This window comes from Prionailurus bengalensis, chromosome D4 (genome assembly GCF_016509475.1).
Source record: "Prionailurus bengalensis isolate Pbe53 chromosome D4, Fcat_Pben_1.1_paternal_pri, whole genome shotgun sequence".
In the NCBI taxonomy this organism is placed as follows: domain Eukaryota; kingdom Metazoa; phylum Chordata; class Mammalia; order Carnivora; family Felidae; genus Prionailurus; species Prionailurus bengalensis.
In genome coordinates, this window is record NC_057359.1 from 42,602,429 (window position 1) to 42,628,349 (window position 25,921).

The following is a 25,921-nucleotide window of genomic DNA, read 5'->3' on the forward strand; positions in this document are numbered from 1 at the left end:
GAAGAAACTCAAATGTCTATTGATAGATGAATAGATAAAGAAGTGCTACACACACACACACAATGGTATCTGAGCCATAAATAAAGAGATCTTGTTATTTGTAACAATTGATGGATCTAGAGGGTATAATGCTAAGTGAAATAAGTCAGAGAAAGGCAAGTACCATGTAATTCACTCACATGTGGAATTTGAGAAACAAAGGAAAATGACAAAAGACAGACTCTTAAATACAGAGAAAACACTGGTGGTTTCCAGAGGGAGGTGGGTAGGGAAATTGATGAAGGAGATTAAGAGTACACTTAAAATGAGCATGACTAATATATAGAATTGTTCAATCATTATATTGGAACCTGAAACTAATATAACACTGTAATTATACTTCAATTAAAAGAAGGAAGTGACTTAAGTAACTTTGGAAAATACTGTTTTGATTGGGAATGTGAAACCAAAGATAAAAAAAATGTACAAAACAAACAACCAAAAGATTCTAAGCAGCCAAATAAAAAGTTTTCTAAATAGGAGTGCCTGGGTGGCTCAGTCGGTTAAGCATCCAACTCTTGATTTTGGCTCAGGTCTCACAGTTGGTGAGTTCAAGCTCCACATCAGTCTCTGCACTGACAGCATGGAGCCTGCTTGGGTGTGTGTGTGTCTGTCTGTCTGTCTGTCTCTCTCTCTCCCTCCCTCCCCCCCCCGCCCCTCCCCTGCTCCCATGCATGCCCCCGCCCCTCCCCTGCTCCCATGCATGCTCTCTTGCTCTCTCTCAAAATAAATGAATGAACATTAAAAGAAATTAAAACGTTTTCTAAGTAATTCTGAAATACACCAAGTTGACAGCCACTGGTAAAAGCCTTTAGAGGAGGATTTTTTTTTCTATTATCCTGTGGAGACATGGGGGTTTCCACCTGCAGCTTTTACGCCTAGAGGAAATTTGATGGAGTTGGAATGTTATTCCCCTTCCTTCTGTTATTTACTAGCTTTACCTTCAATATTCCAAATGTTACCAAACAAGCTGCCTCTTTTTACTCTTTTGGACTCAAGACCCACATCTTTTTAGTTACTGTGTAGTGCAACCTTGTGGATATTGTTAGACTTTGTATTTGCGGAAATTGAAATACTTCAACACTTCCTCTCCAAAATCTTCTCTTCCTCCTGTGTTGTTAGATTTGTATTATTACCTATACAAGTACTCAGTCTGGAGACTCATGCAGTGGTTCTCAACCTTGGCTGCACGTTAGAATCACCGAGGACACTTTAAAAACTATCAGAGGCCAGACCTCATACCTATTAAATCAGAAATGTGGGAGTGGGACACAGACATTAGGATTTCCTTCCTGAACTGTAACATTAAAAGAAGTGCAATGTTTATAGAGTGTAACTGTTTAGCTTAATGAGTTATTACAAACTGACACTCCTGTGTAAATGTACTAGTTCAAGAAACTGAATGTTACTGACATTCCAAAAGCCCCTCTCCAGAAAAATTGCCCTGTGACCTCTAACACATATGGTTTTGTTTGTTTCAGAACTTTATTATTATTTTTAATGTTTATTTATATTTGAGAGAGAGAAAGAAAGACTGCAAGCAGGGGAGGAGCAAAGAGAGGAGACAGAATCCGAAGTAGGCTTCAGGCTCTGAGCTGTCAGCCCTGAGCCCGACATGGGTCTCGAACTCATGAGCTGTGAAATCATGACCTGAGCCAAAGTTGGATGCTTAACTGACTGAACCACCAGGTGCCCCTGTTTCAGAACTTTAAATAGAATCATAGAGGGGCGCTCAGGTGGGTCAGTCGGTTGAGTGTCTGACTTCTGCTCAGGTCATGATATCACGGCTCGTGCGTTTGAGCCCCACCTTGGGCTCGGTGACAGCTCCGAGCCTGGAGTCCCTCGCTCATGCTGTGTCTTTCTCTCTCTCTCAAGAATAAATAAAACATTAAAATTAGAATCATAGAGCATGTACTTTTTTTTTTAAGTAGGCTCCATGCCCAGCATGGATCTTGAATTTATGGCCCTGAGGTAGGGAGTCATGTGCTGTACCAACTGAGCCAGCCAGCCATCCCAAGCATGTCTCTTTTGATCTGATTTCCTTTCTTCTGCTTTATGTCACTGTCGAATGTAGGGTTAGTTCCTCCATTCTCATTGCTGCATAGCATTTCACTGTAAGAATATAGCACAACCTTTCTACTTCCTCACAGATACATATTTAGGTGTTTCCATTTTCTGGCTATTTGGAATAGCCTATTTTTTTACATGTCTATTGCACATGTATACATTTATGATACATGACTAGAAGTGGAATTGCTGGGGCACAGCTGTTCAGCTTTGGTAGATATTGCTAAATTGTTTCCTAAAATGTTCTACCAATTTGTTCTACCACCAGCACTATTCAAGCATTCAGGCTGTTCTGTACTCTCTGAATACTTGATACTTTCTAGGGTTTTTATTTTTTCTTTAACCATTCTTGTGGGTATGTTTCAGTGCAATTTTACTTGAATCACCAGAATAACAAATGAAATTAAGCCCTTTCAGATGTTCATTAGATATTTGGATATCTTCTTTTGTGAAGGGCCTGTCTCCCTTGCCCATTTTTTAAATTGGGTTATTTCATTCATAATGGTTTATAGGAGGTTTTTAAAATATATATTCTGGATATAAGTCCTGTTTGGATGGAGATATATATATATATATATATATATATATATATATATATATATATATGTATATATAGTGAATATTTTAATTCACTTTGTTGGTTGCCTTGTAATTATTTCTAACGATTTCTTTTATTTTTTTTTTCAACGTTTATTTATTTTTGGGACAGAGAGAGACAGAGCATGAACAGGGAGGGTCAGAGAGAGAGGGAGACACAGAATCGGAAACAGGCTCCAGGCTCTGAGCCATCAACCCAGAGCCTGACGCGGGGCTCGAACTCACGGACCGTGAGATCGTGACCTGGCTGAAGTCGGACGCTTAACTGACTGCGCCACCCAGGCGCCCCTAACGATTTCTTTTAAAAGAAAGATGTATTGGGGCATCTGGGTGGCTCAGTCAGTGAAGATCAAGTCACTCATCTTGATCTTGGCTTAGGTCATGACCTCATGGTTCATGAGTTTGAGCTCCACATCGAGCTCTGCACTGGTAGCACAGAGCCTGCTTGGGATTCTGTCTCTCCCTCTCTCTGCCCTTCCCCTGATTGTGCTCTCATTTTCTCTCAAATAAATAAAGAAAAAAGAAAGAAGCATTTAGTTTTAACAGAGTCCAATTTATAAATACTTTCCTTTATGGATATTGCTTTTTGTGCCCTATTTTGAGAAATCTTTGCAAATCTTTGCATCTTTGCATTCATAAATCATGAATATGTTCTCCTATATCATTTTCTAAAAGTTGTAGTGTATTTATTTTCATAGTTAGATGTGCAGTCTACCTGGAATTGATTTTTAGGTGTAGTGTGAGGTAGAGTCAGTGTTTTTCCTTATGGAACCTGGTTGACCCAGTACTAATTTTGGAAGAAAAGCTCCCCAGGTGCTTCCACCAGGCAGCTAACCATTGCCCTAACATCATCCCAGAGTCTTCTCTTCTTTGTCCTCATTTAATCAGTCACCTGGTCCTCTTAATGCTACCATCAAAGGACTATAACAGTCATCCCTTTTTTCTTAGGACTCATTCATCATAGTGCTCTCAAAGCTAGTCTCCTTGCCTACAGTGTCTTCCCACTTTCCCTAATTGATGTTAAGAATCGTTTTTTCCCAAACCACAGTCTGATTTAATCTGAATTAAAGCCCTTTTAAAGGTCTAGACCTGAAATACCTCTGTGTCAGAAACCTTTGACAAAAATCATTGTCTATGAAACAAAATCCAAGCTCTTTAGCATAAAACTCCAGGCCCTTCACAACATGGTTCCAACTTTATGGCCTCTTCACCTAAGCCAAAGACTTTTTGAACTTTCCGGATATACGAGGCACTTTCATGTACCTTTGCTCAGTCTCCACGGAGCTAGAATGGCTTTTCCCACCACTCTGCCTGTACAGCTTACCCTTTGAGAAAGCCCAGCTCAAGTGTCACCTTGTTTCATGAGCCTTCCAAGCCTTACTATTTTGGATGGAATTTACCACTCTTCTCTGTGATGTGAACTCATTAGAACCTTATCCACAGTATGGCCCCCATTGGCCTCATGTCACGGTGAGTGGAGTGCTCTCTGACTCTCCAAATAGACAAGAAGCTCACTGAGAGTGGAGGGTTGGCCTTGCTTCTCTTAGACTCTCCCTAGCACAGTCCCTGTCACACATTAAGTGCTAAATAAATACTTGTTTTGTTCATTTTATCACAAAATCTTTAAAAAGCAGATTTTTAGTAAATAATTCAATCAGGCAATACAAATCAGAATATTTCTATATCAAGGAATACATAATTGTTTCCAATGTAACCTATTCATTGACTTGTACTAGTTTTATCTTTTGTATCCCCTGCGCTAAGGCCTACAATTTAGCTTAGGGACTTTCTTTTGTTGGAGAAAAGAGAGCTCATATTCAGATTCTGGGAGATTATTAGATCAGTTTCTTATCATTTTCAAATAAATCAGTTTTCCATGACATAGTTTAGAGATGAATTGCTACCCAAGAGCCAGTATTAGTTAATTGTAAATAGGAAGTGGGATCCCACCCTTCTGCATTTTAAGAGAAAGGAAAAACCTTGGCAGCCTCATAAATCTTAAAATCTAGTCTGTGCAAGGGGAATGCCATGCAGATTGCCATCAGCATGACCTGCTCTCCGAAATCATCCTGTCAGATCACAAAGTTAGTGTGTAATTAGATCTTATCAGCAGGCTCTAGCTGCATTTCAGAGCATAGTAGGAGATTGTGGTGTTTTTGAATAGGGATGATTTTCTTAAGGATTAGAAAAAATGACATCTGCAAAAGAAATGTATAAAAAAACCAAACCTTTTAAATAAAGACATCCAGCCCACAGTTAATAAGTAAGCATGTGCTGCATGCTTGGCCCTGTACTAGAATTCAGTAGAACTTGTATCAGGAAACAGACATGCACAAAAGGGAGAAAGTATCAAGAGATATTATCAGTGTATATACAGGGCACGGTAGAGGCAAAATGAGGGAAGGGGTCACTTAAACTTGGAGGCAGTACAGGTAAAGGGTGATTGAGAAAGATTTTGTAAGAAAAGGTTGGGGGTGGTATCTGCTGTTATGGTGGCAGGTAGACAGAGAGAGGGAAGGCTATTCCAAGAAGAGGAACAGTTCTAGTAACTTGAAGAAACTGCCAGAAGTTTCCTATGTCTGGAGGCCAGGGTATGCTTTCCCTGAGCTCAGAGTTTTGTATCTAATACGAATAAACCTGAGTATATGAACTTGAAAGAGGTATAAGGATTATCCAGCTGTCTCCTTGTTTTTTTCCTCAGCTTTTTGTGGATGAAGAACCTGAGACTCAGAAAGGTTAAGTAATTCATAACACAATCACACAGCAAAACTTCTTAGCATTTGTGGTGCTCATAGAGATATGAGCACATTTGTTGACTGTTTATCATGTGCCAGCATTGTCACATACATTATGTCATTTAGTCTTTACATCAGCCTAACCCAGTGAGGGAGAGGTACCGTTTACAGATGGGTAAACTAAGGGCCAAAATTGCCCAGCATGAAATAGAGCTAGGATTTGCACTCAGACAGTCTGAGTCCAAAGTCTTTGCCTTGGGGCACCTGGGTGGCTCGGTTGAGCATCTCCAACTCTGGATTTCAGCTCAGGTCATGATCTCATGGTCCATGAGATTGAACCCTTTGTCAGGCTCCTTGCTGATAGCATAGAGTCTGCTTGGGATTCTCTCTCTCTCTCTCTCTCTCTCTCTCTCTCTCTCTCTCTCTCAGTCTATAAATAAATAAATAAGTAAACAAACAAATGTAAAAAAAAAAAGTCTTTGTCTTAATTCTTTTTTAAACTGGCTCCCCTTTCTACTGTTCTTTCCACAGTTAGCAGCTAACTCCTACCCACAGTTATTCTCTTTTATGTCTAATTCTCAAAACACAGGTTTGTAGAACTGGAATAGTTACAGCCAGTTTTGTTGACATAAGTAATAATTTTAGGATTCTGTATATGATACATCATAAATTTTTTTAGTTCTACAAGAACATCACACATTGCATCATTCAGGGCACAGTCAGGGAAGTAAAGTCACTGTGGATATCATGAAATAGGAGATGTATTAAAGGAATTAGAGCTTGCACAGTTATTGAAAGATCTTGATAATGCCAAAAATATGGAGTTGAAAGACTAGAGAAAGGTCACTGACCAGCCCTGACTCAGGTGAATGGACTTAGGAATCTAAAGAGGAATCTGGTAGGCAGGTCCAGCTGCTGTAGCAGAACTGCAAAAGCTATGGAAGGTAGTGGAAGGTTGTTGGCTCTTCAAAGTTGCTATGTCTGCTTTTGCAACAAAAGATCTTTGGGGGGTCTAAGGTCACCTTTGGTAAGCAGAATCAGCATTCAACAAGAGCTGGACACAGAGTAGGGAAGAGCGGGAATGAGCTGGACCCCATTTTTAGCTCTGCATCAATCTGTTGCCTCCTCTATGCAGTCACAGCCTCCAGAATATTAGGACTACTGCTTCCCCTTCCTTCACCTCCCAAGTCTCACACAATCTCGCTTTCTACCAATTCTGTGAAGCATATGGAGAAGGGATTCTGGGAAATGTAGTTCCCCATACAGTCAAGCTGGCAGTATTCCAGAGCACATGGAGCGCCTGGGTGGCTCAGTCAGTTAAGCGTCCCACTTCAGCTCAAGTCATGATCTCACAGTCCATGAGTTCAAGCCCTGCATCAGGCTCTGTGCTGAAAGCTCAGATCCTAGAGCCTGCTTCAGATTCTGTGTTTCCCTCTCTCTCTGCCCCTCCCCTGCTCATGCTCTGTCTCTCTCTGTCCCCAAAAAATAAATAAATAAAAACATTAAAAAAAAGAAAAAAAGAGGACTTGGAAAAGGGAAGAAAGGAATGCTTTCCTCTGTCTCCAGTGCCGGTTGTGTGGCTATACTAGTTACTCTTTTTGTAGTTTATCATTGAATACAGGTAACAACCTTATGAATGATTATTTTTCAAGAATATACAGCTAGCAAGATTTTGAGACTGGATTTTTACCTATGTTTGTCTGAACCAAAGCTAATGTTTATTTTAATGCCCTGTGCTGATTTCTGTGAAAGACAAGACCTTGGTGGCTTTCTTGTTTGTTCTTTTGGATTAAGAAGTAAACATTTTTTAAACTACGACTTATAAGTAGAGTTTTCTGAGTTTTCCCAGTAGTTTCCACATTAGGCCAAAAAATAAACAGCCTTTTTATGGAGCACACAACAATAGGACCCCTTTTTAGGGAAAAGATCAGCCTTTTATGGTCATCATAATTTTACTTCTTCTTCTGGTTCAAGTTGACTGGATACAATTGCTTCCAGAAATCAAGTGGGTGTGGACTCATCCAGCCCTTTTCTTCGATGGTTTTCTAATGGAATTTTACTTGTTAATCCTTATTAACTTTTCCTGTTCTTTTCTCCTTAAACTAATTAAAATATGAAACTTTCTGGCTGAAAGATCTTTGAAGTTAGAGCAGTGCCCAGATTGTCAAGATACCATGAGTATTTCTTACCCAGTTCAGCCACTAAATTAGGTCTCCTGAGGGAAGGAAGTGGGAAGTATTTTAAATTTAATTATTTATAATGGAAGTAATACATGTACATATTAAAAATAGTCCAATAATTTTACAGTGCTTTTTACAAAAACAGTGCCGTTGGAGTTGCATTTTTTCACCCATTTTCAAGAAACAACACTTTCAAGATGCTTTTGGTTCTTTCTTTGGTTTTTACTTCTAATCTTGAAACAACATGCTTATGTTGCTCCCTGCTCGGTTTTCCAGTTTTAAGTTTTCTGTTTGATTCCTACTTTGGAAGATGAGAATTGTTTGCTCTTATCTTCCCATTCTTTCACATCCTTCCCCTCCCTCATTACCAGTATGTTTGTGGCATAATTTTTGTTAAATTAGTATTCAGTATTTACATTTTACATCCTTGTAAACTTGTATGGAGCTGAGACATATAAAATAATATGATTATATTTCCTTTCTTGTACAACCTTTTTGTTTTTCGTGGAGTTAGTAGTTGTTTTATTTCTCATTTTCTTCACTTTTTGTGTACCTTTCATTCTTTCCCAGACCCTCTGCCACATATGTGAATCTTCTCTCATTATATTGAAACATGTCAGGTGTTCATTATTTTTGAGATATCTAAAGTTGCATTCTACATTGCTTGTTGTCCTAATTTGAGTTCCCCCAGAAGCAATCCATGAGGCAAGGATATGAGCACTAGGGTTTGATTTGGGAAGTGATTCCAGGAAACCTTGAGGGAAGTAGGGAAGAGGGGAAGCCAAAGAAAGGTGCATTATAAAGCAAGGTACAGTGGTAGATAACTGTAACTTGACCCCATGGAGGATCTTGGGGAGACTGTAGCTCCCTTGTAGCTCATGGCTTCCTCTGCTATGTGGACCTGGTTATGATGTGTAGCATCAGCTACAGTTGCCCTTAGTGCATGATGCGCAATAGCCATCTTGAGATTTCCTTTTGTCATCATTTTTACATCTGTCCTTGTATTGGATCTCTTTTTTTAGATTCTGTACTGTCCCTTTTCTTGAGTTACACCTTCATTTTGGTAGACTGCCTCTTCCATTAGCTTGGGAAGAAAAGTGATCAGAATCCTTCTTTGTGTGTCTGAAAATGTCATCATTCTACCTTCATGCTTCATTGATAATTTGAATATAGAATTATATATTATTTAAGAAATTTTTAGTCATCACTACATTGTTTACGTGGAAATTTCTCATTTTTCATGATATTCTCATGTTCAATTACCTTCTAATTCTTGATATTTGTATATAACCTATTTTTTCCTCTCTGAAAGGTTTTAGGAACTTCTTTGTGTTCTCAGTGAAATTTCTTATTAATGGCCCTCCACGTGGACCCTTTTATCCATTGTGTTAGGCATTCAGTGGCCTCTTCCAATCAGGAAACACACATTCATCAGTTCTCAGAAATTTTCTTTAACTTTTAAAAAGAATCTATTACCCTTATATTTCTTTGTGTTTTTTTCTTTTTGGAACTTCTGTTATTCAGTCATTAGACCTCCTGGACTGATCCTGATTTTATGCTTTCTTTCTGATTTTCTCTCTAGTTTTAAAATTTTGTACGATTTTTTGGGTAATTTGCCTCAACTTTATGTGTCCATGATTTTTAATTTTATATTTTACTTAAGTTCATATTTAAACTTAAATTATATTTTAATTCCTAAGAATTCTTCTTTGTTTCTTTTTTTATTTCATGGACAAAGTGTCTTAGACACCTGAGAATATTAATGATAGTTATTTTTCCCTCCAAGAATGGTTTGTTTCCTGTAATTGCCTTATTTATTTTGGTTCCTTTATGTTAGAAACCTTTTTCATGGGGCGCCTGGGTGGCGCAGTCAGTTAAGCGTCCGACTTCAGCCAGGTCACGATCTCACGGTCCGTGAGTTCGAGCCCCGCGTCGGGCTCTGGGCTGATGGCTCGGAGCCTGGAGCCTGTTTCCGATTCTGTGTCTTCCTCTCTCTCTGCCCCTCCCCTGTTCATGCTTTGTCTCCTTCTGTCCCAAAAATAAATAAACGTTGAAAAAAAATTAAAAAAAAAAGAAACCTTTTTCAAAATCTGGTGTTGGTGTCTATATTTTTCCACTTAAGTGTATGGCAGTAAAGTTGTGTGGGAGTTAGTGGGGGCTTATAAACTGTAATAGCTTCTTTCTAGGCTGAATAGCCTGGATTGGTGTATTCGGTACTTAACAGCTACCAGTGTCTGTAGGTCTCTTCTTTTGGATTATTTGTATTCCCCCTAGAAAAATTTTCTAGTTCCCTACCTGGAAGGTACTAACCTGGCTGCCAGTTCTCTGGGTGACAATTAGGGGAAGTGGGTAGAGGAAATCTCATTGTTCACTATATGGACAGGGCCTAATGTCCTGTTTTCAGTATAGAAGCCTATTCTAAGCTGAGTCAGATAGATGTCTTCCCTTCTCTCCTAAAACAAATCTTTTATTTTTCAACAAAAAGAAACAAGTTTTCTATTTCTCATTCTCTGTTATGCTTTTATAGGCTCTTAGGCACATGAGCCAATGGATGTGAGCAGAGTCTACTTATGGAAACCATTGCCATGATATTCTACTAGTTTTCAAGATAATCTCTTCTTTCATTTATTCTTCCTTCAGTGGGCATGTGTTAAACATCCACAGTGTACACGGGGTTATGCTAACCCATCTGGGAGATACACTCATCAGCATACCAGGATCCTGTTCCCATGGACCAGGGGAGGGATTACTGTTGACAAGCTGTTTCAGCAGTAAACCCAGTGGGGGCAACTTGAACTAGGATAGCAAAGCTGGAACAGTAAATATGGGGCTGTAGCCTCAGAGATTATAAAAATTTGTGAGAAAATTTATGAGAAAGCAAAAAAGATAATTTGAAAGAGAAGAGACCATACTATAGGAATTCTAATGTCTGAAATTTGTATTTTCCAGGTTTACTTTCTGTTTCTTAAAATACAGCTTTAAAAAAATCATTTAAATACAATTATGTTATATTTAAAGATGATGAATTCAGAGGTCTGATGATCGTTTTCAGGAACACAGAAATTTTACTAACTAGAGATTCTTGATAAATATGTAAGGAGTTTGTGAATGAATTTAAAAGCCAGCCTTTTCATAGTATGGAGAATAATATGTGGATCAGTAGATATTTTAGAGGATTTGAAGAAATAAACTAATAGGTATGGTATTGAATAGGTATGGTATTGAAAAGGGTATGAATACCCTTTTCATGAAAATGTAGAAAAATTCCAAGATATTTTTAAGTAATTAGTAGAAGAATAAGAATGATGACTTTGAAAATCAGCCACATTATTAAACCATTTCAATTACTTCTGGTCATTACTTAACCACAAGAGGACTTTTAACAGAACCAAGCTATAAGCACAAATCAATACCAACTTTTGTAAAAGGAGTAAGTCTTCAGAGTGTAGTCAAAACAGGATTTGAAGGGATTAACTACCATGTGTGGTTTCTGTACTGTATTTCATTGGCCTCCATTTATCTTCTTTCCTTCTATTCATTCTATAATTCTTATTGTCTGATGTTTGCTTATTTCACTTTTATTTGTGCTTTTATGGCTTCTTCTCTGTACTCCCCCAGTGCCTTGTACACATTAGCCATCATTGCATTTATGTTTGTTGCCACTGTCTGTTTGTTTATTTCACACCTCACTGTACTGTGAGCACACTGAGGGCAGGGACAGTGTTCCTTCCGGGATCTCTGATACGACGTATTTTGGAAAAGGCTTTGAAAATATGCTCTAATAATACTGTTCCCTCAAAAATGTGTGACCATGTAGCAATTTCAATTTTTGAAAATTAACACATATATACTTTGAAAAGCAGAGTAAGGAAAATTTGAATTATATATATATATATATTTTTTTTTTCCAGTTACCACCAGGCTTTGCATATACTATTAGCTCAACTAACTGCTAGTCACTATGTGATTCTAAGCTTAAAGATACTTCCCTCCAGAATCCTTCTTTGCAATGCCCTCTGCCCCCAGACTGAGGTGATGCTGTACTTCTGTAACTTGCTATAATCCCCCACCATGGCACTTAGTATATGCACTTCATTCTAATTGTTTTAAAATAGATGCTCCCCTTAGTTCACTGTAAACTTCCTAAAGGGAGGCACCATATCTTCCTTGTTCATTATAATATATACCCCTGGGGCTAGGCTGGGAAGAGTCCTCTCATGATAACTGTCCTCATCTCCAGTTTTGACCTTGGAATCCCAAATTTAAATAAAAGCCTATTTGTGATGTATGGAAGTGTTAAATTGCTATATTGTACACCTGAAACTATACAACACTGTATATTAGTTATCTGGAATTAAAATAAAAAATCCCACCTTGCCTCAGCTCAATAGATGGCTCACATGTCTATTCCCATTCTAGCATAAATTCGGGATTTTATCCTCTGGAGAGGTCTCTGAACTGCAGGATACCAGGCACATACTTTAACCCTAGCCCTAACCCTATCCTCACCCCTAAAGCCTAACCCCTAACCCTAACACCCTCTGTAGGGACCTGACCTGCAGGATACCAGGCACATACCCTCACCCTGGCCCTATCCCTAACCCTAGATCTGAGGGAAAAAAAGATGTGATATATATGAATATTATTCAGCTATAAAAGAGAATGAAACCTTGCCATTTGCACTGATGTGGATGGGACTAGAGAGTATTATGCTAAGCAAAATAAGGCAGTTAGAGAAAGACAAATATATGATTACACTCATAGATGGAATTTAAGAAATAAAACAAATGAGTAGAGGGGAAAAAAGAGAGGCAAACCAAGAAACAGACTTAACTGTAGAGAACAGACTAATGGTTACCAGAGGGGAGATGGAGGGGGCAGTGAGTTAAATAGGTGATGGGGATTAAGGAGTGTACTTGTTGTGATGAGCACCGGATGTTCTAGGGAGCTGTTGAATCACTATATTGTACATCTGAAACTAATATAACACTATGTATTAACTAGAGTTGAAATAAAAATTTTTTAAAAACTATTTGAAACAAATGCTCAAGATTAAATATCGGCCACTGATAATGCTGGAAGTGTCTTTGGCAGTGGTTCATTCAGGGGTTTCCATGTAGATGGGATCCTGGGCACAATCCTAGGCTAATGTACAGCCCAACTCTAATAATGAACCTGAGGAAATCTAGTATCCTAGCATCAAGAAATTCTCTTTAACACTGTGTTAGAAAAACTTTTTCTTCCAGGAAAACTGGAGTTGCTTCTAAGCATCTTTTATAAAAACAATAGCAAAAAAGAAATTGAAGTGCTGTCTTTGTGGCATGAAACTAATTCTCAGAAGCCATTATGTTCTAGTGAAGTGATTAAATCTTTTTAATGAACTCAGTATTTCTGTTGTTCATGGGTCTGTTTACCATCAGAATCTTAGTTGAACAGTGATTTTGAAAAAACGGGTGTAAGTAAAATTTGGCATAAGGCTCCCATGGCAAGAATTAACAATTTCCTACTTTTGTCCATAGACTCCTAGAATTGAAATATAAACTTGAATCCTAAAACTTAGAGAATGCATAATTCAGTAGTTTTCAAAATGTTTCCCATGGGGCCTCCCAGCTCCACAGAGGTACTGCCAGAGCCACCACAGTGAAGAGAGGATTGGAAAAGTACACAAGAAGATGGAGACCACATGAGGGTAGGATCTCCACCCAGAAGAGCTTTGCTTTTTCTATTAAGTTCCTTGTAAGTATTGAAAGAAAGGGAAAGTTTGGTGATTTAAAAAAAAAAAAAAAAAAAAAAGGTCTGTTTATATCAATCTGTAGGCCAGCCTCCTCATATTACAGATGAAGACACCAAAGCTAGGAAGGTGCAGATGTAATTGTTCATAGCTGAGGTGGTTTATGGGCCAGTTAAGGCCTGATTCTCCATCCGGCCCTGTCTCTGCTATATCACATTGCCTATTGTGAACATCTGTGATCTCTTTGCCTCCAGCTTCCAGAGCTAAACTCAGCATGATCAACACCATGTCAAAAATCCGTGGCCAGGAGAAAGGGCCAGGCTATCCCCAGGCAGAAGCACTGCTGGCAGAGGCCATGCTCAAGTTTGGAAGAGAGCTTGGAGATGATTGCAACTTTGGTAATGTGTGCTTTCTCACACTTCTGTTCTTTCATTTGTCCGTGGGGACTTAGTGCCAGTAAGACGCTGCAGGAAATTATTCAAACCATTTTATATTTTGATTCTGTTTTACATCTTATATGCATGGGCCAAAAATTTGTCTTCAGAGTCATTTCATGTTTAGTGTGATTTGTCTTAGTAGAGGTTTTAGTTATTTTCTTTTTCCCTGATGAGATCCTAATCTTTACAGTAGCTGGTGAACACATCCAGATGCCTGGAAGCTCACTGTGGAGTGTGTCTGACATAACTGAATATTAGGGCAGAGGGAACAGTCTGTATGATGTAACACCTTGCCCCATAAGCTTTCTCTGAGATCTACCACCCCAGATGAATTCCTTCACCCCTCTCTTGTCCGACTCAGTCAACATACTAAACACTTCTGTTTTCACTTCTTCATGATGGGAAGTCTCAGCAAGTAAATGTCTGTTCCTTATATTTGCTTCTGCTAAATGCATTGGCCTTAAACAGGTTCCCTATTAGGGAAAGCCCGTACTGACAAGGGAGGGTAGAGAGCTTCCAAAATTGCTTTTTAAAGGAAAAACAAAATGTTATGTTCTTCATAATAAGAGATACCTCCCCCTTGGTAGCATTGAATTTGTACTGTATGGACTGTCTTAGGTGGAAACACACTGCTCTCTAGAGGGCATTATGTAATGCCTCTCATCTCCATTGTCCTTGCAAGACAGGCAGTAGTCCCTGGGTTTTCACCTGTGGTGGCCCTGTGACTGCATATACATTTCACCTTTGTCCTTTAACATGAAACAGACTCATTCTCCCCTTCCAGGCCCAGCCCTTGGTGAAGTGGGGGAGGCCATGCGGGAGCTCTCGGAGGTGAAAGACTCATTGGACATGGAAGTGAAGCAAAACTTCATTGACCCCCTTCAGAACCTTCATGACAAAGATCTGAGAGAAATTCAGGTATCTGCAACCAGTCCTTTAGGAAGCAAGTAGTTTGAATGTGCAGATGTAGGTGTCCTTTTTCTTCACAAAACTTTTGTTTTAAGCTTATCGTGTGCGGTCAGGTTTGAATTAAAAACAACCCAGCCAGACAAATTGAGATTAACCGGAAATGCAGTTCTTTTGCCCCACTATTATGATTGGGCCTCTTATGAATATTACATTTGACTTTTCCACATTCAGTCTTCAGGTTTTTCAAGCTTTTTTTTTTTTTCTCCAGAAGAATAATATCCTTCCCTGATACTATCCAGTGTTATTAATTATGTCTTTCTGGGCTGATTTCACCCTCTAAAACAGTTGTTAGATGTATCTGTTGTTAGCTTAGGTAAATAGCTATACTATCATTCTATAAACACATGTTTTCATATTTTCATGATGATTGTTAGGACTGAGGAAGAATAACCAACTATCCTCTTTATAAAACATGGAGAAGAGTGAGCTCTTCCAAATAAATAAAGTTCAACTGGCTTTGCCTCCATCTGTGTGTATAATGTTTACTCATTCATTCCTTCAACAAATATTTATGGAACCTCTCTGAAATTTAACTTTATTGTAATGTGGTCATCTACAGCTTGAAGTCCCTTAGACGGCTTTTTCTCTAGTCTCCTCCCCTGTATCACTTGCTCAAGATTGCAGTTAGTAAGTGGCAGACTCACTCTAAGTCTACAATGTTAACCGCACCTCCAATACTCTACCCTGACTGCAAGTTCAAGTGTGTTTTAAGACTATCCCTTCCAAAGGAGCAAACATTTAACTTGGATCAGGGTGTGGATTGCAGGCAGGGTATACAGTGGAAGGGAAGGTCTAGGATATTTTTCTTCCTCTTTTCCTTCTCATTTCTTCGCCGCTCCCAACTCTGTTTTCATCTCCCTCCCTTTCTTTCCATACACGCCCAGGATCAGGGAAGTTTAGTGTTTCCTCCCACCCATTAGTAATGTAACACTGCAGCTCTTTGCAAAAGACACTTTGTAGCAGTGGGAAACGACTTTCCCACTTTGTCACTAGATGTGTTGGGCAGACGTTGAGTGGCCAGGCAGTGGGGAAGGATGCATGGAGGGATTGAAGAGCACTGTGGGGCATTAGACCCCGTCTATTTTCCCTTCTGAGTTAGGTTTTTTCCACTGGTTTAATCACCTACCAAATGGGAGACTTAAACTCATCAATGGTTCCCTGAAAGCTACATCGGTCACCAAGGGCTAAGGGTTAAGATAGAGATTACTAGACTCTGGCCCTGGATATGTTAATGCAGGTGATCAGTAATCCATATTTCTGATAAGCAACTTATGTGATTCTAACAGACTGATTTCCTCAAAGATAAGTCCCTTCCAGCATTAATGTTCTAGGACTCGAAAAACAAGAATGCCAGTCTTTTTCACTTCTTTTCAAGGGAAGTGTTTTTCCCCCTGCCTTCTTGCAAGCTACCATTTCTCTTGAAGATGGGAACTTGCGGGTTCTATGTAGCAGTGTTTTCCACATGTGAGGCAGTATGCACATATTCCCAGCTGCTATCATGCCCAGCTTGGTTTTGGCCCAGCAAGGTCAGAAAATAAAGGGCACTGGTAATTCCCACAATTTCTTTCTTACTCTTAATTGTTTTTAAAGATGCTTCTCCACATTAAGCCTTTGGAAACATTTGCCCCACTGTTGCAGGTTTCTTTATTTTTCTGGTAACATGATATTTTAGAACTTAGCCTGTCGCATTTTGGAGGCTAATAGGCATGACAGAGAAGTAGACTAAAAATAGTCCCTTTCAATGAATCCTTTCAAAGCATATTGCCGCCCTTGACTTTTTCAGCATCATCTAAAGAAGTTGGAAGGTCGACGCCTGGACTTTGATTATAAGAAAAAACGACAAGGCAAGATTCCAGATGAAGAGCTCCGTCAGGCTCTGGAGAAATTTGATGAATCTAAAGAAATTGCTGAGTCAAGCATGTTTAATCTCTTAGAGATGGATGTGAGTGACTGTCCTGTGGTTTCTAATTTAATCTTGCCGTTGAGACTCAAGATTATGTTAAAGGGTTATGTAATTTAAAATGTGCATATCTGATTACACTATATGGTGAGAACTTCAGCAGATAGTTATTTCTTTTAAAAGAATTGAAAAAATAAAGTAGATCAAGAAATGGTAAGGTTTTTTTCTGTATTATCTTGGTTTGATCTAACTAGATGTTTGACTCCTAATGACCTTAAAGAATTACCAGTGGTGAGAAGATGAAGAATCTTTCTGATGATTCATGTAAAGGTTCAGTAGCTTAAAATACTTTGTTGAAATATTTGGCAAATTGGCTTCAGATTATAAAAGAATATCACCTAAAATGCATTTAGAATTGAGGGTCCCAGTATAGGTTAAGATGTTCTGTATTTTGAAGTAAAGTTGATATTTTCTTTCAAAAACTAATTTCAATTGAGTTTGATGATTGTAGCATAGATACTGTATTTGGGGGCATGTATAATGAAGTTTAAAGCTATTTTTACATTTCCAGAGCACCAAATTATTATTTGTGGCTTTAGAAATTATATTCCATTGAGTCCTTTCAGCCTCATAGCCATGAGGACTTCTGACCGCTCATGTAGTAAAACCTGCTAAACAGCTTTCAAGCTCTTGCTCACTCCCACCTCTGGCCCTATCATTTGCCAACCAACTTCTTCTAAGATGTTTACAGAGCCTTTATGTGCTTATCAGTTACCCGATTTGCCCTGACTGGTGATAGGGGAGGCATGTTGAACATACCTGGATTTTCCCACCACCCAGAGACACAGTGTAGGTTTTTGTTTATGTGAAACAACTGGTGTTTCATCTGCCTGCTAAAGAAGGATGCTCTAGGCACAAGGTGTGACCTGAATCACAGTGTTCCTTCCCAGGGCCCCATTCCACCCCAAAACTTATGGAATAGCATTGCCTCTGCTGACTTGGAGGGAAATACTCAGCTAGGTCACAGCCTGAGACACAAAATGAAGAGTAACTGAGGATGCCTAGAATATTGGAGCTGAAATGCACCCAAGCATTGACCCAGCCTCTTTACATTGCAGATAGATTGAAAGAGCATGAAAAGTACAGGGCACCAAGAGTCCTTTGGTCAATGTATCTTTTTCCTATAAGAAATCAATAAAATTAGCCAAATCCAGCTGGAAGTTTGTAGCTAAGAATGAGACTTTCAGTGAGAGTTGTGTGTGATCTTCAGTTGGATTCCTAACTACTCCTTGTGGTATTGGTGTTTCCAAGCATATGGATGCTTCTTATCCTTAACTGATATGGAACCTGAAATATCTCCTGGCGCTGGAGATTGGGGTTGTGTGTCAGGGCAGCTCTGTCATATATGTGCTGGGGCAGGAGTGGTTGCTTAAGGATGGTAATCTGGTAACTAAGGCGTGTCTCCCCCACCCCCACCCCCACCCCCACCCCATCGGCCTGCAGATCGAACAGGTGAGCCAGCTGTCTGCGCTCGTCCAAGCCCAGCTGGAATACCACAAGCAGGCGGTCCAGATCCTGCAGCAAGTCACTGTCAGACTGGAAGAAAGGTATCTCAACAGTTCCTGAATTTTACACTTCCATTTTCTTCCTATGAAATGATGGGTAAAGAAATGGAAATAATGGAGTCCATTTGAAGTAAAACTTGTGCCAAAAGTTTTGATTCTGCATAGGCACTTTGTGGATTATTTGTCTTGACTTTTGTGGGTCTTGTGCTTTGTTATACTTTGTTCCCTTGAGTGTACTCTTGTGTTTGTGAGAAGCCAATGCTTGGATTGTGTGTTGGCCACCACAGGTGGGAAGCCGGGTGCTACCGAGGATAATGGATGTGATTTGCTGAGCAGATACTCTGTGTGCGTACTGGAGACATATCATCACCCGTCTTATGAAACAGCTCTGTAAACTAAGTATAATTAGCTTCACCTAAAGGTGGGAGCCCAGGGAGATCAAGTAACTAGCTCAGGGTCACACCGTGGTGTCACCAGGGTTTGCCAGGCAGGCATAATCTGTTTGAAAGCCTGTATCTTTTCACACCATGTAAGAACCCTCCACCGTCAGAGGGACAGCTTTCGTGTGCCTGTTCCGTCTCCTCAGGTGCACCCCACTGTGAGGCCATGGTAGTCTTGTGAATGGGGCTCCCTGGAGTTGCAGGGTCCCAACCTGCACAGCTTAGACAGAGGTCCTTACTGTAACATATGTCACATTGTGCAGCTTTCCTCCATGCACCCTCATGGAAATGTGTGTAACACTCGGAAACCTCGAGAAAGATCTAAAAGCATGCACTTCGACATACTAAAGAAGTATTATATGTCTTTGTGACATCTGTTGAGCAGAAGGGCCATTTTCCTTTTATCTCTCTGAAATACGTTCAAAGTCAGTATCATTCTACAGTCACCCTATCTTAACCTCTCCCTGTCCTTGCAAATCTGTACACTTTGCTCCATATGCATCTGAGACTATGGAGAATACTTGGGGGTGTACGGAATATATCTATTGTCTACACCTTTCCACTTTCCTCCTGTCTTCCCTCATCTCTTTCCCCTCCTTGTATCTCAAACTGCTCACTCTTCTCAGGGTATTTCCTCCTTCCAAATCTTTTCGAGCTCTTGAGTTCTTTCTTCTGGAAAGGACTATTCATCTGGAAATGACTCTTAGCTGTGTTTTCTCTCCTTCCATAAGCCTTCCTGTGGGCAGGTAGACTCCTGCCCACTGCCACCTCCCTGTAGCATTTTGTATGTATCTCCATAACCGCACTTACCACAGTGTATGGTACTCAGTTATGTTCCATCTCCCTTACACACCATAAGCTGCTTGAGGGCAGGAACTGTGTCTCATTCATTTTTGGGTTCCCAGCACATTTTCACAGGGAGCTCTGAATAAATGAGGGAGGGATTGAGAGAAAGGTTGAAGATGGTGAGGGTATGACCAGAGGGACACCACTGAAAGCAGAGACCTCCTACAGATAAGACGGCTATGGGTTCTTTTGAGATTTTCCCTGCTCCACATTGGTAGCCTTCCTGGATATCACTGCTTTTCTTTTTGCTTCTTAATTGGCTACATACTCTTATCCCCCCCACCTTTTCTTTTTAATGCAGAATAAGGCAAGCTTCATCTCAGCCTAGAAGGGAATATCAGCCTAAACCACGAATGAGCCTGGAGTTTCCGACTGGAGACAGTACTCAGCCCAACGGGGGCCTCTCGCACACCAGTACACCCAAACCTGCAGGTAAGGAGCTGAGACCTGCAGACCCCATTATAAGAGCCTTGGGCACCTCCCATTGGCACTTGTCCATAAATTCTAGGCGCAGTCCAGTCGGGCTGCACAAGAACTGTACAGTGATACATTTCTTACAGGATGGTTTTGTCAGGTAGAAACTCTTTCAAAGCACTCCTTCCTTCTTTTCTCATTGATGATTTCTTTCCTCCTTTTCCCTCTTGTCTCCTCTAGGAAACTTTCTTTGTCCCCTTTTCTCTCACTCTCCATCATTAGCACACATTAACCTCTTAAGTAACACATTTGATTTGGACCTTCTCTTGTGTTGTCACCTTAATGAGCCAATTTGGTGCCAGCAATATCATCTTTTTTTCCCCTGTTTTACTCTCTGTGTTCCAGAACGCATGAGAGAAAATGCCCCTGGCAGGGCGTGCCTACATACACTCACATATAACCCACAGACAGCAGCTCCAGGAACATGTCCAATTGGATTTCTTAAGTCATGGGAGCAAATGGCTGAATATATCTGTAGATGAATGTATTTCTCATCTCAACATCTGCTCTCTTCCTCTCCTTCCACCACCTTCAACCAACTCATTATGCCGTGTAACTGAGGTTGGTACAGTAAAAGCTAAAATTTATTTTCTATCAGTAATATTGATGTATACCCAGTAATATATTCTTTCAGTTGGCACCATTGCTCTCCACCCCCTACACACAGATTAGGTAAAAACCTGTGCTTGAGGTGTTTTCAACCTTAACATTTACCTGGTTGAAGAAGTGGAAACTCTCTGAAAACTGGATGTGGACTTCAAAGATATGCAGTGTCTCCTATTTTCCCTGTAGCCCAGTGCTAATGTTTTGTGGTAAGAAATGCTTTGTGAGATGCTCTCAGGAGACCATGAAGGAAAACAGGTGTGTGGTGACAGCGCCCTCTGCCCTCTGCGTTCACCTTGGCTTCTCAGAGCCCCCAGGGTCAGGTATTATAAACAGCAGTGGCTCTTAGAAGCTAGCTGGCCACAAGCACTAGTCATGTCTGTTGTGACTAGTTTGCTTCTCCCTGTTCAGAAGCCAACCACATGTTTAACCCTTTCTTTGGAGACTTGCTCATTTTCTGCTTTAAGTAAAAAAAAAAAAATAGGTTATGTTGTTTCCCTTTCAAACCATCTAGAAGACATGGGAGGTGTATGCACTTGTCTGAGTTGATGTGCCTATGTGGATACATGCTGTATAAAATATATATGCTCACTTAAAACAGATCACTTTTAAGATACAATTCCATTCTTCACTATTTTACTCAAGGTAGAGTACGTTATATTTTGTACGCCAGAACTCTGATGTACTCCTATTATTTATATATGTAACAATTTACAAAGTTATATAATTTTTACATGATCTCAGTTAATAGCCACAGTAGTAGTGTGGAGTAAGTTCTGCTGTGAATTCTAATGTTAGACAGAGAAACTGAAAGGGAAATAAGTGCCTTGCGCAAGGTCACCCAGAATATGAACTTGAACCCAGTGCCTTATATTGTTTTGTTTTCACCACATTACAGCAGTTTCGCAGAGGCTGGAGTCTTTATCTTTCAAAAGTGAAAACTGCACTGTTATTCTGAGGTTGCCAAGCATTCTTCATGTAATTAACTTGACTCTTTCACATGGGCAGAGATTTTAAAATGCTAACATGGAAAGGGTTCTGGCCTTGTTATATTATTGACCTAAATCTCATTAAAACTCCCTAAGTCACTGGGTCTCCCATCTCTGGACATCATCAGGAAGGCAAAACTTGATGGACTGTGGCGCATGTGTTACAAACGTAGATGAGGCTGTTTTTCATACTGGACATGGAAGCAGGCATCGAACAACTTCCAGAAATCTGAGAAAGCTTCTGAAGACTGGTAAAGAGCAGATGCCATGCAGTGGACTCGGCATGAGCCGCAAGAGGAAGCTTCAGCAGGAAGAGGAGTGAGGGAGGAATCAAGGGGGACAGCAAGCCGGGCAGGTGCAGCAGGTGGTAGATATGTGACTTAAATACCCCTTGTCTTTCTGTGTTCTTCTCTCCTGCTTTCACTTCCAGGTGCCCCAATGGATCAGCCCTGCTGCCGAGCTCTGTACGACTTTGAACCTGAAAATGAAGGGGAGTTGGGTTTTAAAGAGGGTGATATCATCACACTCACTAACCAAATTGATGAGAACTGGTATGAGGGGATGCTTCATGGCCAGTCAGGCTTCTTCCCCATCAACTATGTGGAGATTCTGGTTGCCCTGCCTCATTAGGATGTTAGGCTGGCAGGCTTACCTCCTCTTGACCCAGATAGTTAAGTTTAACCACTGCTTTGGTAATGCTGCTTACAACACATCCCAAGTGCAGGCCGCAGTGGTCCAGGTCATCAAGCCCCACCGAGTATCTTTGGTTGACTTGTGTGATCCCACAAGAGTCATGGTGATGGGTGGTATCTTCTTAGGCTGGTGGGCATGGCATGTGCTTTTTAAACACCATCTGAGACCAGCCAGTAGTCATGGAACTGCTGTTTACACAGTTCTCAGGAGGTTGTGGCTTCTTAGAATATGACCATGAGCCACATCACAGAAAAAACATCCTACTGAAGATACTGTCTATCACCCAGGGGCCATGTCAAGGTCTCAGGTTCTCCGTTTCAATAGGAGAAAGTTCTTGCTTTCACATTGCCCCTCCCAAATATGTGAGTCACAGAATTGTGGAAGAAAGCCTCCCTCACCAGCAACTTGTCTTCTGGTCTGAATGAATTAGTCCCTTGATGCTATAGGTAGGAAAGTGTTGAGTGCGAGTTAAAAACCTTTTCTGAAAACTGTCACCTTTGTTCCTCTCACATATGCGTGTTTCTGAGGGACAGCAAGTTTTCTTCTCACCCTGCTAATAAAGCCAGAGGGGGACTCCCGCTGTTATTTCTAAGTACTACGGTGACAGTTGGCAATCAGCATATTGTGAGAGGGGCTGAAGAGAAGAGATTCTCCATTATGAGGAATTGGGAAGACATCTGGTTTCCAAGCTTAAATTTCTTGCTGCAGAGAAACGATGTATATATTTAGGCCATTTCTGAAGGTACAGGGAAGAGGGAACAAAAATCACTTCACTTCAGTTTTATTTATGAATTACATGTTTCATGAGTCCGTTTGGCACAGAGACACAAGGAGAAAAACTCAAGAAACCATTTTTCCACTAGTTCCTAGACCAAGAAACAGCAATTGTCTTTCCTGTCCACTTCCACCTTGTGTTCTTTGAACATCATTTGTGCATATTCTGCCCTCAATGAGGACCAAATAAAGATGATTTTTGTGCTTAGCAGTTTAAGTAAGATGTGTGGCTGCAGATGCAAAAGTTTTTCCCAACTCAGTCATTACTTTTCTTTCTGTCCCTTCTGTTCCATCTTCGTGTTGTGTGTACAGTGCCGTGTGTAAGCTTATGAGTGGTTTTTTTTTTTTTTTTTTTTTTTTTTTTTTTTTTTTTTGGTATCAGTCATTAAGTCCTGTTAGGTATCCAGAGTTCTATTTATCTAGCTGTACAGATTCTTTCAGAGGTTTAATGTGCTGCTTCGGATGTGCTGCCTGCGGTAGTGGGTCATGTGGAGTGAAAGGCAAATCTTACTGCTTAATGTATAAACCTCTTACCACAGGAAGCATCGCCGTTTCCAATAAATATTGCTGAAGACAGAACCAGAGGCCCTGGTGCTTTATTTTGTGTCCGTTGTTCTGGTGGGTCTGACAGTGGGTGGACTGGGTCTTCTTTCAGTCTCCATTGTCGTCTGATGCAGCCAGACCAGACCCGCTTGCCACCTCAGATCTCCCTCCCTGTGAGCAAGGGAGGTCTCCTTAGTGAGAAGTGACCTACCCTGGACACGGGGAGCTTCTGGGTAGCCCTAGGAAGAAGGCGATTCGGGAGAGAGGATAAGGGAGTGGGGAGAGGAAGTCTTCTAGAAGTCATGCGAGATATCATCACTGGTGATATCAGAAGAATATAATGTCCAGAGAGACAAATAAAATATGTCATTTGAACCAGTCTTTTCTTGTCTTTCATGCTTAAAGAGAAAGAACTAGGGAAATATAGATTGACCAAAGCCAGCATTCTTTTCTCTGTGCCGGGGCAGGGGGCAGGGGTGGTAAGGTAGGGGAGTAGTGCCTACAGAATATGTATTTCCTGATCTTCTGAGAAAATAAACATTAAAAATAAACAATTTTTAATATATTGGGTGCATTTGTATTCTTCCATGCTGAGGCCAATAGTCTAGTAGGTGTTCTGATCTAACATGAACAGTTTTAATCTAAAATACTGAGTTCTATATGTGAACTGCTCTAACATGAAAATAATATTTTTTGCCAGCTACATGAGTTAGAGTATTACAGATCAATTCTTTTTTTTTCTTTTATTTGTTTGTTTTTAGAGAGAGCACAAGTGGAATAGAGGGGTAGAGAGAAAGAATCTCTTTTTTCTTGTGGTTAAGGCCTTTATTAACTTCTGTGGGTTTAACTATTTTTTTAATTTAAAGCTTAACATACAGTGAAATATTAATTTCAGCAGTAGAATTCAGTGATGCTTCACTTACATACGATAGCTCATCACAAGTGCCCTCCTATACCCATCACCCATCTAGCCCCCCTCCCACCCACAAATAATTTCTTAAAAACGGTTTTAAAAACAGTTACCTGTGACATGAATGGAGAAAATACAGAAAAATCACAGGTAAACTGTTAGAATTAATAGTTAATTTAATAGAGTTACTGAATATAACATCAATCTTAAAAAAATCACTTTATTTCTGTATACCAGTCATAATCAATTAGAAAAAAGGAATTTAAAAAATCATTTGCAAAAAGTCAAATCCATAGATATAAATCTACCAAGAATTATACAAGATCTCTGTACAGAAAATTATGAAACGTGCTTGAGGAAAAATAAAAACCTTAAAAAGTGAAGAGATACTCTGTGTTGGAAAACTCTAGGTTGGAAAACTCAGCATTGTGAAGATGTCATTTCTCCCTAAATTGACATGCATTTAGGGTGGTTTCAACTACAATCTCAAGAAGTTTGTTTTTGTTTTTGTTTAATGTGTGAAAATTGACAAACATAAAACTTATGTGGAAATGCAAAGAGATATTTCTTCTTGAAGATCAACAACAAATTTGGAAGACTTACACTTCCTAGATATAAAACAAAGTTACAGTAATTAATATAGTGTGCTACTGATGCCATGATAGGAAAAAAGATGATCTGTACAGAACAGTGAGTCCAGAAAGAGACACATGTGCATTCAATCATATTGAGCCAGTAAGGCACTCCATTGTTTGTAATGTTACACATTCAGATATGACCGTACCTGTGTAATCGTAGTTCTGTACATTCAAAGGGAAACTAATAGCAAGACCTTGCACCAAATAATCTCATGAGTCAATATCAAATGAAACAAAAGTATCATGACCCCAGTTTCCAGGAAGAACTTAATATTTATTTGAGGGAGTCTTAGAGAACATTAATAATATACTCACTAGATTCAGAACCACCTGAATTCCTTATTTTTATTGGAGTATAGTAAATGCCTTTTTACAAAAGTGAAATACTGAAATGAGCAGGCAACTCTGTAGACCACCACTGGGGATGTTGGACCTACCCCAAACACTTGTTCTAAGACTAATCACAGAATAAACTTACTGAAGTGGAAACAGAAGCAGAACTAAACTAGATGGAATGAGAAAGGAAAAGTTCAGTGAGGCAACTGTCCCATTTTATTTTTCTTATGGGTCTGATGGGTCTTAAAGAGAAAATTTTCCCTTTGCAATAAATAAGTAGACAGTAAGAATGACATGACCAAAAATTGAGATTTTCTTGAGACCATATGGTCTATAACATATATCCTGGAACGTGCTGAGTCCTAGTCTGCAAAGGCTGAGCCAGGGCTTAGTCAACCAGGATTATCTCAAGTCTGTGTTTTCAAGACAGTTTCTCGTGGTCTGGATGGAACTAT

At 39.9% G+C, this 25,921-nt stretch overlaps 1 protein-coding gene across 1 annotated transcript in view; it reads left to right on the forward strand.

Moving 5' to 3' along the window:
- The window catches only part of SH3GL2 (SH3 domain containing GRB2 like 2, endophilin A1), a 214,674-nt gene extending 191,056 nt beyond the window's left edge, over window positions 1-23,618 (forward strand). The window contains exons 4-9 of the mRNA XM_043567155.1: window positions 13,604-13,747; window positions 14,571-14,704; window positions 16,539-16,697; window positions 18,159-18,262; window positions 19,808-19,938; window positions 22,003-23,618. Of these exons, the coding sequence (XP_043423090.1) occupies window positions 13,604-13,747; window positions 14,571-14,704; window positions 16,539-16,697; window positions 18,159-18,262; window positions 19,808-19,938; window positions 22,003-22,202 (872 nt within the window). The 3' untranslated portion in view covers window positions 22,203-23,618. The remainder of the gene's footprint in view (window positions 1-13,603; window positions 13,748-14,570; window positions 14,705-16,538; window positions 16,698-18,158; window positions 18,263-19,807; window positions 19,939-22,002) is intronic.
- Window positions 23,619-25,921: the final 2,303 nt, after the last annotated feature.